Source organism: Phoca vitulina, unplaced genomic scaffold (assembly GCF_004348235.1).
Source record: "Phoca vitulina isolate PV1807 unplaced genomic scaffold, GSC_HSeal_1.0 scaffold2, whole genome shotgun sequence".
Taxonomy (NCBI): domain Eukaryota; kingdom Metazoa; phylum Chordata; class Mammalia; order Carnivora; family Phocidae; genus Phoca; species Phoca vitulina.
This window is the reverse complement of record NW_022589705.1, coordinates 2,497,414-2,511,155: the sequence shown is the minus strand read 5'-3', so window position 1 is coordinate 2,511,155 and position 13,742 is coordinate 2,497,414. Positions and strand designations below refer to the sequence as shown.

Genomic DNA, 13,742 nt, shown 5'->3' with positions numbered 1-13,742 from the left:
TGTAAAGGCAGAGGATGATGAATCCCATGCAATCTTCTCCATCGGAGAAAACAACCATACAGACTACCCATTCAATATCATTTCTAAAATAGAAAGATCTGGGGTTTGGCAAAACAGAGGCTAATTCAACTAAGGTGCTTTCCTTGAAATTTTATCAACAAATGGGTCTTCATGAAAGAGAAATAAAAATGACAGCAAGGGCGGGATGAAAAAAGCAGCATCCTAACCTCACTCAGACATAAGAGTGGATCCAGCCTCCAGCAGGAGGACAAAACTGGCCCAGGGCTGCAGATGTGACATGCCAGATATTCATGTGTTTGAAGCGGTGAGGTTATATGGATCCTGGGTGAGTCAATCATGTGGAGCTTAAGTTTAGTGCCAATGCTCCCAATACTCTCTTCACCAAAAGGGAATTACTACAAAACTCAGTCAGCCACTGAAGTTTCCACTAGAAGTTCAACACTCTCTACTTCTTCTAAGACACAAAACAGAGATGGCTCTGTCTCTCTTCTTCATTTTATGAGTGATAGTGTCCAGAGTTACTGGAACTCTCAGTTCTTAAGGGAAGAGGGAGTGGATGTTGTTTCTTTTACATCCTTTGTTAACGTCAAGAAACCAAGCCACGTATTTTTTAATAATGAGAATCTGGATCAAGTTCAGTATATGGTTCAAAAATGTATTCCAATTAAACAATTTAATAGAATTTTGGCTTTTCCTCTAGCCCCAGTCCCACTACCATATGTATCCAATAATTCCAAGTTCATCCCCCCCACACACACTAAAATGGAGTCACTAAACAAGTGTGACATTTTGCTTCAAAAGTTCAGTTTCTCCAATCAACAAAACTAAAAGCCAGCCTATGGAATGGGAGAAGATACTTGGCAAATGACATATCTGATAAAGGGTTAGTATCCAAAATCCATAAAGAACTTACCAAACTCAACACCCAAAAAAACAAATAATGCAGTTAAGAAATGGGCAGAAGTCATGAATAGACAGTTTTCCAAAGAAGACATCCAGATGGTCAACAGACACATGAAAAGATGCTCAACATCACTCATCATCAGGGAAGTAACAAATCAAAACCATGATGAGATACCACCTCATACCTGTCAGAATGGTTAAAATCAACAACACAAGAAACAACAAGTGTTGGTGAGGATGCAGAGAAAGCAGAACCCTCCTGCACTGTTGGTGGGAATGCAAACTGGTGCAGCCACTCTGGGGAACAGTTTGGAGGTTCCCCAAAATGTTACAAATAGAACTATCCTAAGACCCAGCAAATGCACTACTAGGCATTTACCCAGAGGATACAAAAATACAGATTTGAAGATGTACATGCACCCCAAAGTTTATAGCAGCATTATCAACAATAGCCAAACTATGGAGAGTCCAAATGTCCATCGACTGATGACTGGATAAAAAAGATACTGTATACACACACACACACACAGGAATATTACTCAGCCATCAAAAAGAATGAAATCTTGCCATTTGCAATGATGTGGATGGAGCTAGAAAGTATTATACTAAGTGAAATAAGTCAGTCAGAAAAAAGAAAAATACCCTATGATCTCACTCATATGTGGAATTTAAGAAAGAAAACAGATGAACATATGGAAAGCAGAAAAAGCAAAAAAAGAAAAAAAAAAAAAGGAGAGAGGGAAACAAACCATTAGAGACTCTTACCAATAGAGAATAAACTGAGGGTCGATGGAGGGAGATGGGTGGGGTGAAGGGCTAGGTAGGTGATGGGTATTAAGGAGGGCATTTGTTGTGATGAGCACAGGGTATTGTATATAAGTGGTGAATCATTGAATTCTACCCCAGAAACCAATATTGCACGGTATGCTCACTAACTAAAATTTAAATTAAAAAAAATTAAAAATAGGGGTGTCTTGGTGGCTCAGTCAGTCAGTTAAGCATCTGCCTTCAGCTCGGGTCATGATCCCAGAAAAGCCCCTCGTTGAGCTCCTCTCTCAACAGGGAATCTGCTTCTCCCTCTCCCCCTCTCTCTGCCCCTCCCCTGCTCGTGCTCTCTTTCTCTCTATCTATATAAATAAATAAAATCTTTTAAAAAATTAAAAACAAAAATAAAAAAAGAAATAATTTTAAAAATACAAGAAAAGAAATAAAAAATTTAAAAAAGAAAGCTCAGTTTCTCTTAAACCACTGTTTTCTAAGAGTCAACACCGGCTCAACCACCCCACATGCTGGTGAAATGCAGACTGTCAACCCCAATCATCACTCCACATCCATATCCACACACATACCAGGTGGTTGTGCTCCAGGCCCGTGTGTCAGTGACCCTGCCTACCTCCTTTCATTAGGTACTTCCTGGCTGCCAGGCCCAGTGACAGTTCTCGAGAGCACAGCAGTGAACACAATGTCTCCACCAATGCCTGCTCTCAGGAACTGGCAATATCTCTGCCAAAACCTTCTCACACCAGCCTCCATGATACAAAACGCCTGCTTAGCTCGAGCTTGGACAGTCAGTGAGTAAAGCAAGGGCAGAGAAGCAAGAAGCCACCTCAGAAATAAACAGGATCAAGTGTCTTTGTATGAAAATGACCCATTTTCATTTATGAAGCATGTTTATATACATGACCGCACGAACAGTTACCCTTCTTTGGTAGGTGAGGAAACAGACTCACTAGAAGCCAAGGTTATAGAGAGAGTTAGTGGCCAGCAAAGATGAAGGCCCAGATCTCCCAACTGTCATAACACCTCTGCCTCTTAAGGGCCATGAGGGTCTCAGAGCAAAAGCAGCACCCTGAATATGTACTGAGCCTGCTTCTCTCACAGAATTATGAGGAGAAAGTTGGCTTCATACAGAGGGTTTCCATTTCTCGGCCATTTATTGAGAAAAAACAGAAGGAAATTCTGCATCACTTGTCTCACCAGATCCCTATGAAGATGAATGGTCTAATCATGCTTTAAATAGTTAATCATCAGAAAGGCAGTATCTCTTGTCCCTGAGGCATCTTCCTCTCAGGTATCCATGTACAGGGACATGAGGGAATGGAGATGGTGGTGGTCATGATGGTGATGACAATGATCATCACCGCCACCACAATTGCTAGCATGTAGTGCATGCCTACTCTGTTTTTAAATGCATTGTCTCATTTAATCCTCACAAGAATTCTACTATATTCTTCCATTCTGCAGAGGAGAAAACTAAGTGTCAGAAAGGATGGGAGACTTGCCCAAGGTCACAAAGCTAGGAAGGAGCAGTGATAAGAGCCTAACCCAAGTGGTCTGCCCCCAGCCCCTATCCTTTTAATCGCCGTCTTCATCTTAAAACCTGAGAGACTTCAATAATTTAGATTACAAAACCTAATTTAGTGTGCAAACTGCTGGAAGCTCCTCTGGGAGGGGAATGTAATATAATGTGTTATCAAGTCCTAGAAGGGTTTCCCATATGGCAGAGCCACAATTTCAAAACTTAGGGTTCCATTAATGGCAGCTGTGTGACAGAACAGAGTAAGCTCTGTCTGTAATTTTGACCAGTGTCACTTTGGGGCGGGAGGAGGCTGGAGAGAGAGACTCATAAAGTGTCTGACACTCTGGGAAGCTTCCCGAGGCGAAGGGGTCCTGCCCTGGGAAGAGCCACTGACAGAGGAAAAGAGTTGAGGTTGGCCCACAAGCCATCTGTGCTAAGGCCACAGGCTTCCCACCCTGAGCTGCCAGAGAAGGGAGAAACTGGAAGTAAAGCACAAAGCAGTGCAAGGAAAATGTTCACCCGGCCCATCAACTTGAGATAGGTGTTGTGTCTGTCCAGGTGTTCAGCCAAAAAGGAGGGAGCCCAAGTTGCAAAATTCAGATGGGCTTGCAGCGGTCCCCTCCTCACTGTCAGATCTAAGCAATTCATTCTCATTGTTCGGACTGAGTTTTTTCTCCTCTACAAAACCAGAATAAGAAAACTGATAAGGCTGCCATAAGGAATAAATGAAATTATCATGAAGTAGTTCTTCGAATACCAAGGGCCATGTGAATGCTTAGGCATAGAAATAATAATTTCACCCCCATCATAATCATGAACATAACCTTGCTTTTTGGAAGGGGGAGAGGATGCTGCATCTGGAGCCGGCTTGTTTGCACAAGTGGTTATGCTTTGGTTATTTACAGAGCTACCAAGTACTCTTCATTCGAGAAGAATTGGTGTAACCCATGGCTTGGCTTGGGGCCAGATGTGCTGTATTCAGTTCCGCTCCCACTCTCTCCCCGGCACTATCACTAAGAAGAGGCCATGGCCCAGGATGTTACCTTGCTGCTTTTGCATGGTGGTGAAATCCTCAAAGGTGAGTGTGCGCACAGGGGGTCTCCAGAACGCATAAGTCTCCATGATGGCTTCCAGTCCGGTTCTGCAGAGAGAAAAGCCAACAAAGGAAATTATAAATCATGCCAAGGAACGCACTGACTTTTTAAAGATCCTGCGGTGGTTTGTCTGACAAGTGGTATATACGTAGGATTGAGAGATATCACCCCCCTCACCGCCCGGGAAATTAGTCTAGAAGAGCACAAGGAACAGATGACACTGAAATGCATAAGGAAGAAGAAATTAACCCAATTCAGATTATGTGCAAGCAAGTGATAACTATGATGGAATTTTACTCTGAGCTTTCTTCAAAGGAGGTCTGGTGTGCATGAAAAGTAAGAAAAAAACTATGCATTTTTAAAGTTCAAGGTCACTAATATCATGACCAGAGTTGAGCCGAGAGTGGCACTGACTATTTCTCAAGCACAGGACAATATCATCATCATTACCACAGTACATGGACACAGCCTGCCCCAGAGTCAACTCCACCAGTGGGGATGTGGAGTCCAGGGAACTGTCAAATCGCTTAATCAACAGAGACAAGCAGGGCAATATAAACAAAAGGAGAAGTAAGCAAGCAAATACACTTGAGTTTCTGCCACAACAAAAAATGCCCACCTGAAGGCAAAGAAAGGGTTTTGTCCCAGAAATTATACCTCACGCAAAAAGGCCAATACATTTCTCTAAATACTGATCTGTATTTTATAATCTAATAACCAAGCTGGTGTTTGAGGGTCACATACATGAGACCATTGGACCTCAGGAAACTTTCATCCAGTATTTTACAAATACATTAAGGCTTCTGTTTCATTGATACTGGAGGTTCCATTTAATAATTTAATATTTTAATTAAAATATGCACACACTGCCTACCTTACCCTTCAATAAATTCTCTCTATCGTATATATGAGGTACTGATGGACATCAATTCAACATAACTATCCAGGTTATCTTGGTCATATTCTTGCTGATATTCCATATCCTCAAAACAGAGTATTGGTTGGGGCTTCGTTTAAAGCTTTGAACTTTTAACTTTGTTAAAGCTTCTGATTATTGACTTTCTTTAAAACTAACTGCTTCACTTCTATCTAAGTGGAAGGAGCAGAAGTACAGGGACTATGGACAAGGAGGGTAGAGACGAGTAGGTGGCATTGTCCTTTCATTGCAAAGTCACTAGAAGGTAACATGGCGTCCCTTCCTGCAAAAGACAAGCATTCCCTCTTGAGATGAAACTTATGCTGCCTGTCTTCCTCCCTAGGCAATATATTTCCAGAGTTCTCTTCACTCCTGCAGACCAAGAATAAAGTGAGAAGCTATACTTTAAGTGAGAACAAATATCCTTTCCTTACAAATGACTAGAAGATACCTTGAGGTTCTTCTCAGATGAGCTGCTGCTCTTTGTGTTGGAAAATTTCCTCTCTGAACAGGCTTTACTTGCACAATTAACTTTCTAAAGTCTTCCCTGGAATCTTGGAGGCTTTAAATACACCAATGTTGGCAAATCAAGCTCTGTATTTTTAGAAGAGGTTGAGAAGAGAGGGTGTTGCATGGTGTTTATTAGCTGTTAATCTGTTAAAAGTAGGAATAGAAGACATGTCCACATAGTCACCTACATTAATGCTGAATACAGTACATGGAACTATTTGTGGAGAGAAAGAGTCCAGGCAATTAGGGAGTTCAGAATAATAAGAGGATAGGCAGATAAAGCCATGCCGCGCTTTGATGCATATAAGAAAGAGATAGGTCAGGCATGGATCTCACTGCCTTGTTCTGGAATGTTGGCCACCCATCAGAACATCTTAGGATTCCCTGTAATGGCATAGGAGGCTCACTGCAGATGGCAAGGCCTTTGTGGTTTCACCTTCTATTCCATTCTTCCCAGGAACATTGTACCAACGAGGGACAAAATATTAGCTCAAGGACAAAGAACAGTCCCTTCTCATTTCACAATAAAGTGACAGATGACTGTGAAGTAACAGTTACACACTGATATACTGCCCATGTCATATTTATACAGGAAATAGAAAAACTTTGATTTCATTTTCCTAACAGGCAAAAAGACTGTGGCAAAGGTATTCATAATTTTATTTAAGCCGCCAACGCTATATAGGACAGTGACCATTTACCCATCTGTCCAAATCTAAAATCCAACTGGAAGACTGAGTTGTAGAATCATAGATTTAAAAATTGGGACAGTTCTTGGGTATCACCTACGTCCTCTTCCTGGGAGGCCATCTTGGATGGTTATCCAGCCCCTGGTGGGGTATTTCCCAAGGAAAACACTCAGTTTTCTAATAGATGTTAGGAAGTTCTTTCTGACCTTGGGCTGAAATCTCTGATGAAACTTGTACTCTCTGGTTCCATCACCAGTGAATAAATGCTGACAGTGACAGACACTTTCCACATCCTCATCAGGAAGACTTTCCTTAGCTGTTAAGAACATCCTGTACAAGACACCACATATGACACAGCTACTGTCCATCCAGTCCAGGGGTCTGTCAGAAGGTTCATTTTGGTGGTGGAGTTGTGGGGGGAGGGGCCATGACTACTGAAAAATAATGACTGAGACCACACATCCCTCACCACGCTTTGCTGTGGATCCATCTCTCCTAGATTTATCCCAGCTACTTCCCGAATCTATTTATATATTCAAAGCATATCTCTTTTTAGAAAAATTAATCCTATTTGTTTACTCTATGCCATATCTTATTTGTCCTCAAACTCCATTAAGCTTCATCGGATAGATCTAATTGTTAGAAAGTACTAGTGCTAGATATCAGGATTTGGTGGCGTGCCGTGACTCTCTTTGCCACTAGTGTGTCTACTTTGGATCCCATGTTTCTCTGTGTCCCGGTGCTTAAGGTCTGTTGCCTGTTGCATAGTCAGATCTCAATTTGTATGCACTGAATGAATAAATAAAGGAGTAAATTTTTGCCCTATGTTTTACTACTGCACCATTATTTCATGAATTTTAGCCAGCCTAAAACTGAGAAAAGCAACTTGATGTAAAATCAAGACTCTGCAGACAAAAGGAATCCTTTAGTACTGGAGAATTGGGAATTGTTTCTATAGCTGCTTGTGCCTTTCTTGACTCAGGTCTCAGAGGGGTTTCAGTTTTCCTTTGGTTTCTTCTGTTCCGGTCACAGAATTTCTGACCTGCAACAGTCTGAGTTCCCCTCTCAGGGGCCAGTCATTTCTACCCTCACCTTCTCTTACAAGAGTCTCTGCCAACTACCCATTAACACCTTCAGCCACTTGGATGTCTATTCAAAGTTTATCGTGAGCAATACATTGCTTACTTATTTATCATCATTCTACCCTAGCTTTGTAAAATTTTATCGTAAGGTTCTTAAAAATGAATTCATTGTCTAACAGATTAAAAAAAAGCAGTCTTAGGTAACCTCATGTCATTAACGTGTTCCACATGGTGGGCCTCTCCAGGTCTGCTGCACACCAGAGACCCGATATCTGAGGTTTCCAATCAGAGATGATCATATTGGCAAGTGTCTCCTCTCTTGCTTACTTTTCCCTGTTTGCTCCAGTGACAACAGAGGCCATATCCAAACCCTCTTTGTTCAGTCCTTTGGCTAGAATCACCTCTCTGATTTCCAAGCCTCTTCTCTTTAGACTTTTCAGTCTGCTCACTGGCCAAACCAACAGAATGTGTTGAAGAGGAGGGAGACAAGGAAGGAGAGGAAGTGAGCCAAAGATCTCTTTTGCCAATTGATGATACCTCAAGATCAACTGATTTGGAAAAACAGCCAGACTGTAAAGAATTTTTCTTCCAAATTTCTCATTAAAAAAAAAAAAAATGGGACTAACCCCTTTGAAGTTCAGCAAATATTTTATAATAATAACAATTATGACTACCTTCATGAACCTATTAGATAGCACACTGCTGCATACTTTCTGTGTTTTATTTGTGTTGAGATAGAGAATTGCTTTTTATGTTTCTCCCATTTATTTTCTCTGTAGTTCTGACTTTTAACTCTCCCCCAAGCTATTGGCCGGTGATTCTGGTAACAAAAGGAACATACACTAGGGATTGGTGAGGCCATTGGTCATCTGTCAACAGAAGACAGTCAAGGGCTACAGAGATGGGGTTTTGAAATCATAAAGAAGTTTTCCAGCCAGTAAATGTGCTAGGTCCAGGAGATATAGAAACAAAAAAGGACACAGGGTCTTTACCCTAATTTAGGAGTGTCCTGTTCAACAAGAGAACAGCATGTAAATGACTAATTCCTGAAGAGTGTGATGAATGTTACACCAAAGATACATAGAAGAGGTCACGGAGCACTAAGCAAGAAGTACTTAATACACCTGGAAAGCTCCAGAACACTCCATAAAAGGCCAGTTATTTCCGCTGAATATTAAAGGGTACTCAGCAGTTTTCCATATGGACAAGAGGCAGAAAGAACTTTCCCAGGAGAGTTCACAGTATATACAAAGACATGGAGGTATGGAAGAGAAGGCACGTTCTGGGAACTGAAAATAGTTCAGGGCGGCTGGAGGTCCAGGTGCAAGATGAGATGGTGGGGCGGATACCAGAGATATTTATTCCATGTTAGGGGCCTGGATTTTATCCCATGGGCAGTCCTGTACCTCTGATCTTCTTTCCTTTCTCTTCCTGTTCCAGCACTTGAAAAGACACAGAACCAGAATATACTGTTCTTTCAGATCTAATTACTATATCTCAACAATCCTTTTTCTTAGACTGTCCTTCATTCACTGAGGTGAGGTCAACCCTTCCACACATCCTTCTCCTTCCCTGGATCTGGAATTGTCTCCTATATATTGGTTATCCAGATATATTCTACAAGACCTCCCAACAGAGGTCTGCAAATGGGAAAAAAAAAAAGCCATCATTCAAAACTTGGCTATAGATGGTACAGTAAGTATATCTGCATGATGAATTGACTGTCACTGATGTGCCTTACAGTGGTTTGGAAGAACAGGTGTCCAACACAGATGCTTGGAGCTGAGTCAAAATTGTTCCTTACCCAGTGACTCCCAACTTGGGGACCCTGTCCCCACATGGAGTCTGAACAGGTAGCAATCGCAGTCCCCAAGGAGTTTTCATTGCCTCAAGAAAAATCACTGACAACACAACGCAGGCTAACTAAGAGATTAGGTATCTTTGCATTTGACTGGAATGATCTGACTTTAATCAGGAAATACCAAATCGCACAAGGGGCAGATTAGCACAGTGGTGAAGAAGAGCAAGAGCTCCGGAGCCGGACCGCCTGGGCTCATAGTGCAATCCTGCTGTCCCTCAGCGTAATCTCAGCCAGGCTGTATCACCTTCTTATGCCTAAGTCTCCCTACCTATAAAACGGAGATAACACTACCCCCTCCTAGTTGTTATAGTAAATGCAGACTGATTAAAGATAAAATATATGAAAGAGAAAAAAAACAATGAAAGCTTGAGGACCACTGGTCTACCTCAAGCAAAAGAAACGCCACCACCGTTTGCCCAGGCTGTGACCTGTAACAGGAGAAAACATTCTTACTTCCCTGGAATCCAAACCTATGTCAGCCCTCCAGCTCCAGACTGAATGTGGAGGGACCCGCATGTTACTTAATTCCATTTCTCATTCTCTCCTCAAAGAACCAAACATGTGTCCCTCAAGCCTCTGTAGGCCTCATTATCTTGCAGATATTCCAGGCTCCAATATGTTAGCCATTAAAAAGACGTCACTCTGTTAGATGACACCATCCCTGGGCAAGAGCCATTGATAATAAAACAACTGCCAACTTTTCCCTGGCAAACCCCACACAGCCAAGAGGACAATGGTGGAAAAGGTTCAGGACAGAGGAGGGAGAAGAAATAACAAGGCAGAGAAAAATGTCAAATATCAGTTGGAAGACCATAAGCCAGGGGATGTGATACACAGCCATGGCCTGGAAAAAGAGGGGTAATCTGGCAGGGATGCTGCCACCGGAGTCTAGTACGGGGCCAGCTACCTCGAACTGTAGATGCAGCGGTTCCTGAGAGGGAGCCCGGCGCTGATGACTTACTTTCGCTCTGCTCAACAGCCCCCCCCCCCCCCCCGTGCCAGGGATAACATAAGAGTATGCAAAATCTACAGGGGCTAGTAGGATTGCCAGGAACAAGCAGGATGAGATTGGCTGGGAAAACACAGTCAGTGGCTCAAGGGAGAACAAATAAAAATATAAAAATTGAAAGTGAGGGAGACACTTGGAAGTCGTGCTGGTTGAAAGAAGGCAAGGGGTTCGCTCACTGGCTCTCGGCTTGCTACATGAGCCTGCAGGAGCAAAGGGGACCTGGACAAGGGCGAGGGCAGGGCTGTCGGCTGACTGGTAAGCTGTGCCACACAGAGGGAGAGTGGCATCACCCTCTGGATGCTGCCACTGGCTGGACTGGCAAATTCTGAAGGCTAGTATCTCACTCTACTCAGTTGTACCACCCATAAAATGGGAAACACTCTAACAATACCAATCAGCTCGGAGACACAAAGGGACAACCTGGACTGCAGATACTGTGTGAAATGATTATTACTATTATTATTGTCACTTAGGATTTGAACTCCTAGAAATAAATATACAAGGTTGAACTGTATGAAATTGCTGATATTTTACCTCTTGGACCCACAAACCTAGTAATTTCCTATGTTCAGCTTAGGAGGTAGGTAAGGGGGTGGACAAGATTTGAGACACTTGGTTATAACAGAGAACCCTTCTAACAGACTTTAACTGAGACCCATCCTGCATATTTCTTCCCCAACTCACAAAGAAAAGTGGTTTCTTTCAGATCTAAGCACAGATGACCTGGCCCTGGGGCTGGGGGCTAGCTGACTCTTCTATTTCTTCCTTCTCCTTTCCATTAACTGGAGGCACTCTGATTCCACACAGAGTTTTGAGAGAAGGAGCTGGGCCTTGACAGGGTTTCCAGTCTGTGTCCAAGGAGGTGGGTCTTCACTCTAGGAACATGGCCTTGGGACAGCAGCTGCTTACAAGGGGGTCCCAGGAAAATCCTTGACCCCCTAAATATTTCCCTCCCCATCAGTGGAAATGCCTTCCTTTGGGTTAAGTATCAGCCTCATTAATCATCCTCTTCCAGCAAGCAAATATATCTTATTCCCATAATGCAGTTAATGGCTCCATTTTTAGATCACTCTCCCCTGCAACATGTAAAGGGACACTAGGTACCAAGGAGGACTGCCGCCAGCCACATTCCCAGCAAACAGCAGGGCTGACGGAGAATTAGCTCAGACTCACATGGCCTCGTACACCTCATCCTGCAGGCCCTCTTGTTTTCTCAGTGAGGGGCAACCTATTAAAGCTAGTTACCCATGTGAACCAACCACCGCATGATACAGGGCCTGCCACCAGCTCCTTTCTGTCAGCTCCGAAATGATGGAATTTGAGTATCATGGCTAAGCCTCCAAGAGTGGCCTCCATAGAGAAAAAGATCCCCTTCCAGAAAGCTCTGCAGAAGGGCCACTCGACCCCGGGCCTGTTGTGGAGAAGCAGGGGCTTCTGGGGCACCATGCCAGCTAGGAGTATCTGGAGGAAACCCTGTCACATGGGATAGTCCCCCTTGCAGTTGCCTTAGATGCAATGGAGGCTGGGAGTAAGGGTAAAGCCCAAGATCAAAGACAGGATGAAGGGTGCTGAGGGAACCCAGAGTCATGCACTCGATGGCACTCTTTAAAACAAGTACATAGAACCTTCACTCCCCAGACAGATCATAATTTTAATCCTCTCCTTTTTATGTATGTGTTTGCTTTGGAGGAAGTCCCTGGGAATTATATAAAATTTCCCAAGCCGACTTGGGCCTTCTGTAAAATCTTGGCAGCCACTCCCAGCAGAGACAAGGCTTTCACGTTAGATGTGGACTGAGAGACACACAGCGTCCTCTTTCCTTCTGCTCCTCTGGCTATCCCTTTAAAGTGCAAGGTCTTTGCAGTTGTAATGCTCTGTCTAGCTGAGCACAGCGTGCTCGCCAGGCACGTGGACAGAGACCTCTCGAGGCTGCTTCTTGACCGTGGGACTCAATGCAAACGCTCTTGCTTCTCTCCAGCTCCATGACCTTTGTCTTCTCTTTGGAATGTGCTGCCCACTAGGGTGGCCACCCATAATGATATAATTTTACCTCTCCGTTCCCCACTGAGCGACCTTTCTCAACTAAACCTCACTCTGCTTGGGCTCAGCCTCTGGGACCCCTTCTTTCCTGAGGCTCATGGACTCTGAAACTTGCTGGGAGTCCTCTTTTCTCCAGGCAGCTTTATAAATGTGTGCCCACTGTTCAGAGACAGCTCCAACGGCCTGAAGGGTGTGCATGCCTAATCTAGGATGAGGCTAAATCAGTATCCATAGCATCAGTCCATCCCAGATTTGAATCAAAATTGCCCTTAGTCTTCAAACTAAGCCTATTTATAGATTCACTCTTTCTTCCCTTCTTGGTTCGTGTCTAAAACTAGCTCCCCGCTGTTGCTACACCTGATTCACCGTTGGTTGGGGTAACGGAGTTCTGGTTTTTAATTTCTCTGCCACTCATCAACTCTGTTTGCTGTTTTATAACTAAGTAAACAATTATTATTTTACTCCGTGTACCTGGCACTGTAGGAAATAATCTAAGACTAGAAGCCTGAAAAAGGTACAGTCCCAGTCTTCAAGGAACTTACATTCTAGCAGCAGGCAGAGCCCACGAACACCAACTGAGACATCAGTTCATCAAGCTGAGGGGATCTGTTTTCCCTAGGAATAGGAAGGTGCTACTGTCTCCTCCTGGAAGGAGAAATCTCCCAGAGGTCACTCTGGATATTGTGCGCTGGGGCTAGACCTGATGAAAAGTAAACATACACAGGTCTACCCAAAGCCAGATTTGGGCCACATAATTTCTGAGAAATCTAGAAGGAGGGACAATTTAGAAGTAAACACAATTGCCCTTCCATTGCAGAGACAATGCTGGAAGCAAAATCTGACAGTGTCTCCATCCAAAAGGACCAGCTGTCTACCACTCTTCCCCTCAACATGCACACACACACACACACACACACACACACACACACACTTCTGGTGGAGACTTCTAATCAGGGACACAATTACATAGGAAGACAAAGTAACAACTCCCTAAGTACAGTTTGGAGAGTGGTGACCTTCTCACACTGAAGCATGTGAATGGCACCTCCTAAGGAAGCGGGGAAGACTGTGACAAGGTCTGGTGACGGTGACACCACAGGGCTGACACTGTGGATTCACTGGGGCTTCTGCAGGGGTTCTGAAAGGCCCAATGAATGTCACTTCTTGTCCTCATTTGAACTCAGAATAAAGTCCGAGAAAGATGTAGGAACCCGAAGCCACGGAAACCGAAATACCAGTTTCATTATTGATAAAGGTGTATGGATACTATGGCACAGGTGTGGAGGCTGAATGAGTGGGTCAGAACTCCCCTGAAACA

The 13,742-nt window shown here is 43.6% G+C and overlaps 1 protein-coding gene across 1 annotated transcript in view; it reads right to left on the bottom strand.

The window, feature by feature from the left end:
- The window catches only part of TBX15 (T-box transcription factor 15), a 99,091-nt gene that overhangs the window by 8,121 nt on the left and 77,228 nt on the right, over window positions 1–13,742 (bottom strand). Inside the window, exon 7 of the mRNA XM_032415494.1 lies at window positions 4,267–4,364. Coding sequence (XP_032271385.1) covers window positions 4,267–4,364 — 98 coding nt within the window. The remainder of the gene's footprint in view (window positions 1–4,266; window positions 4,365–13,742) is intronic.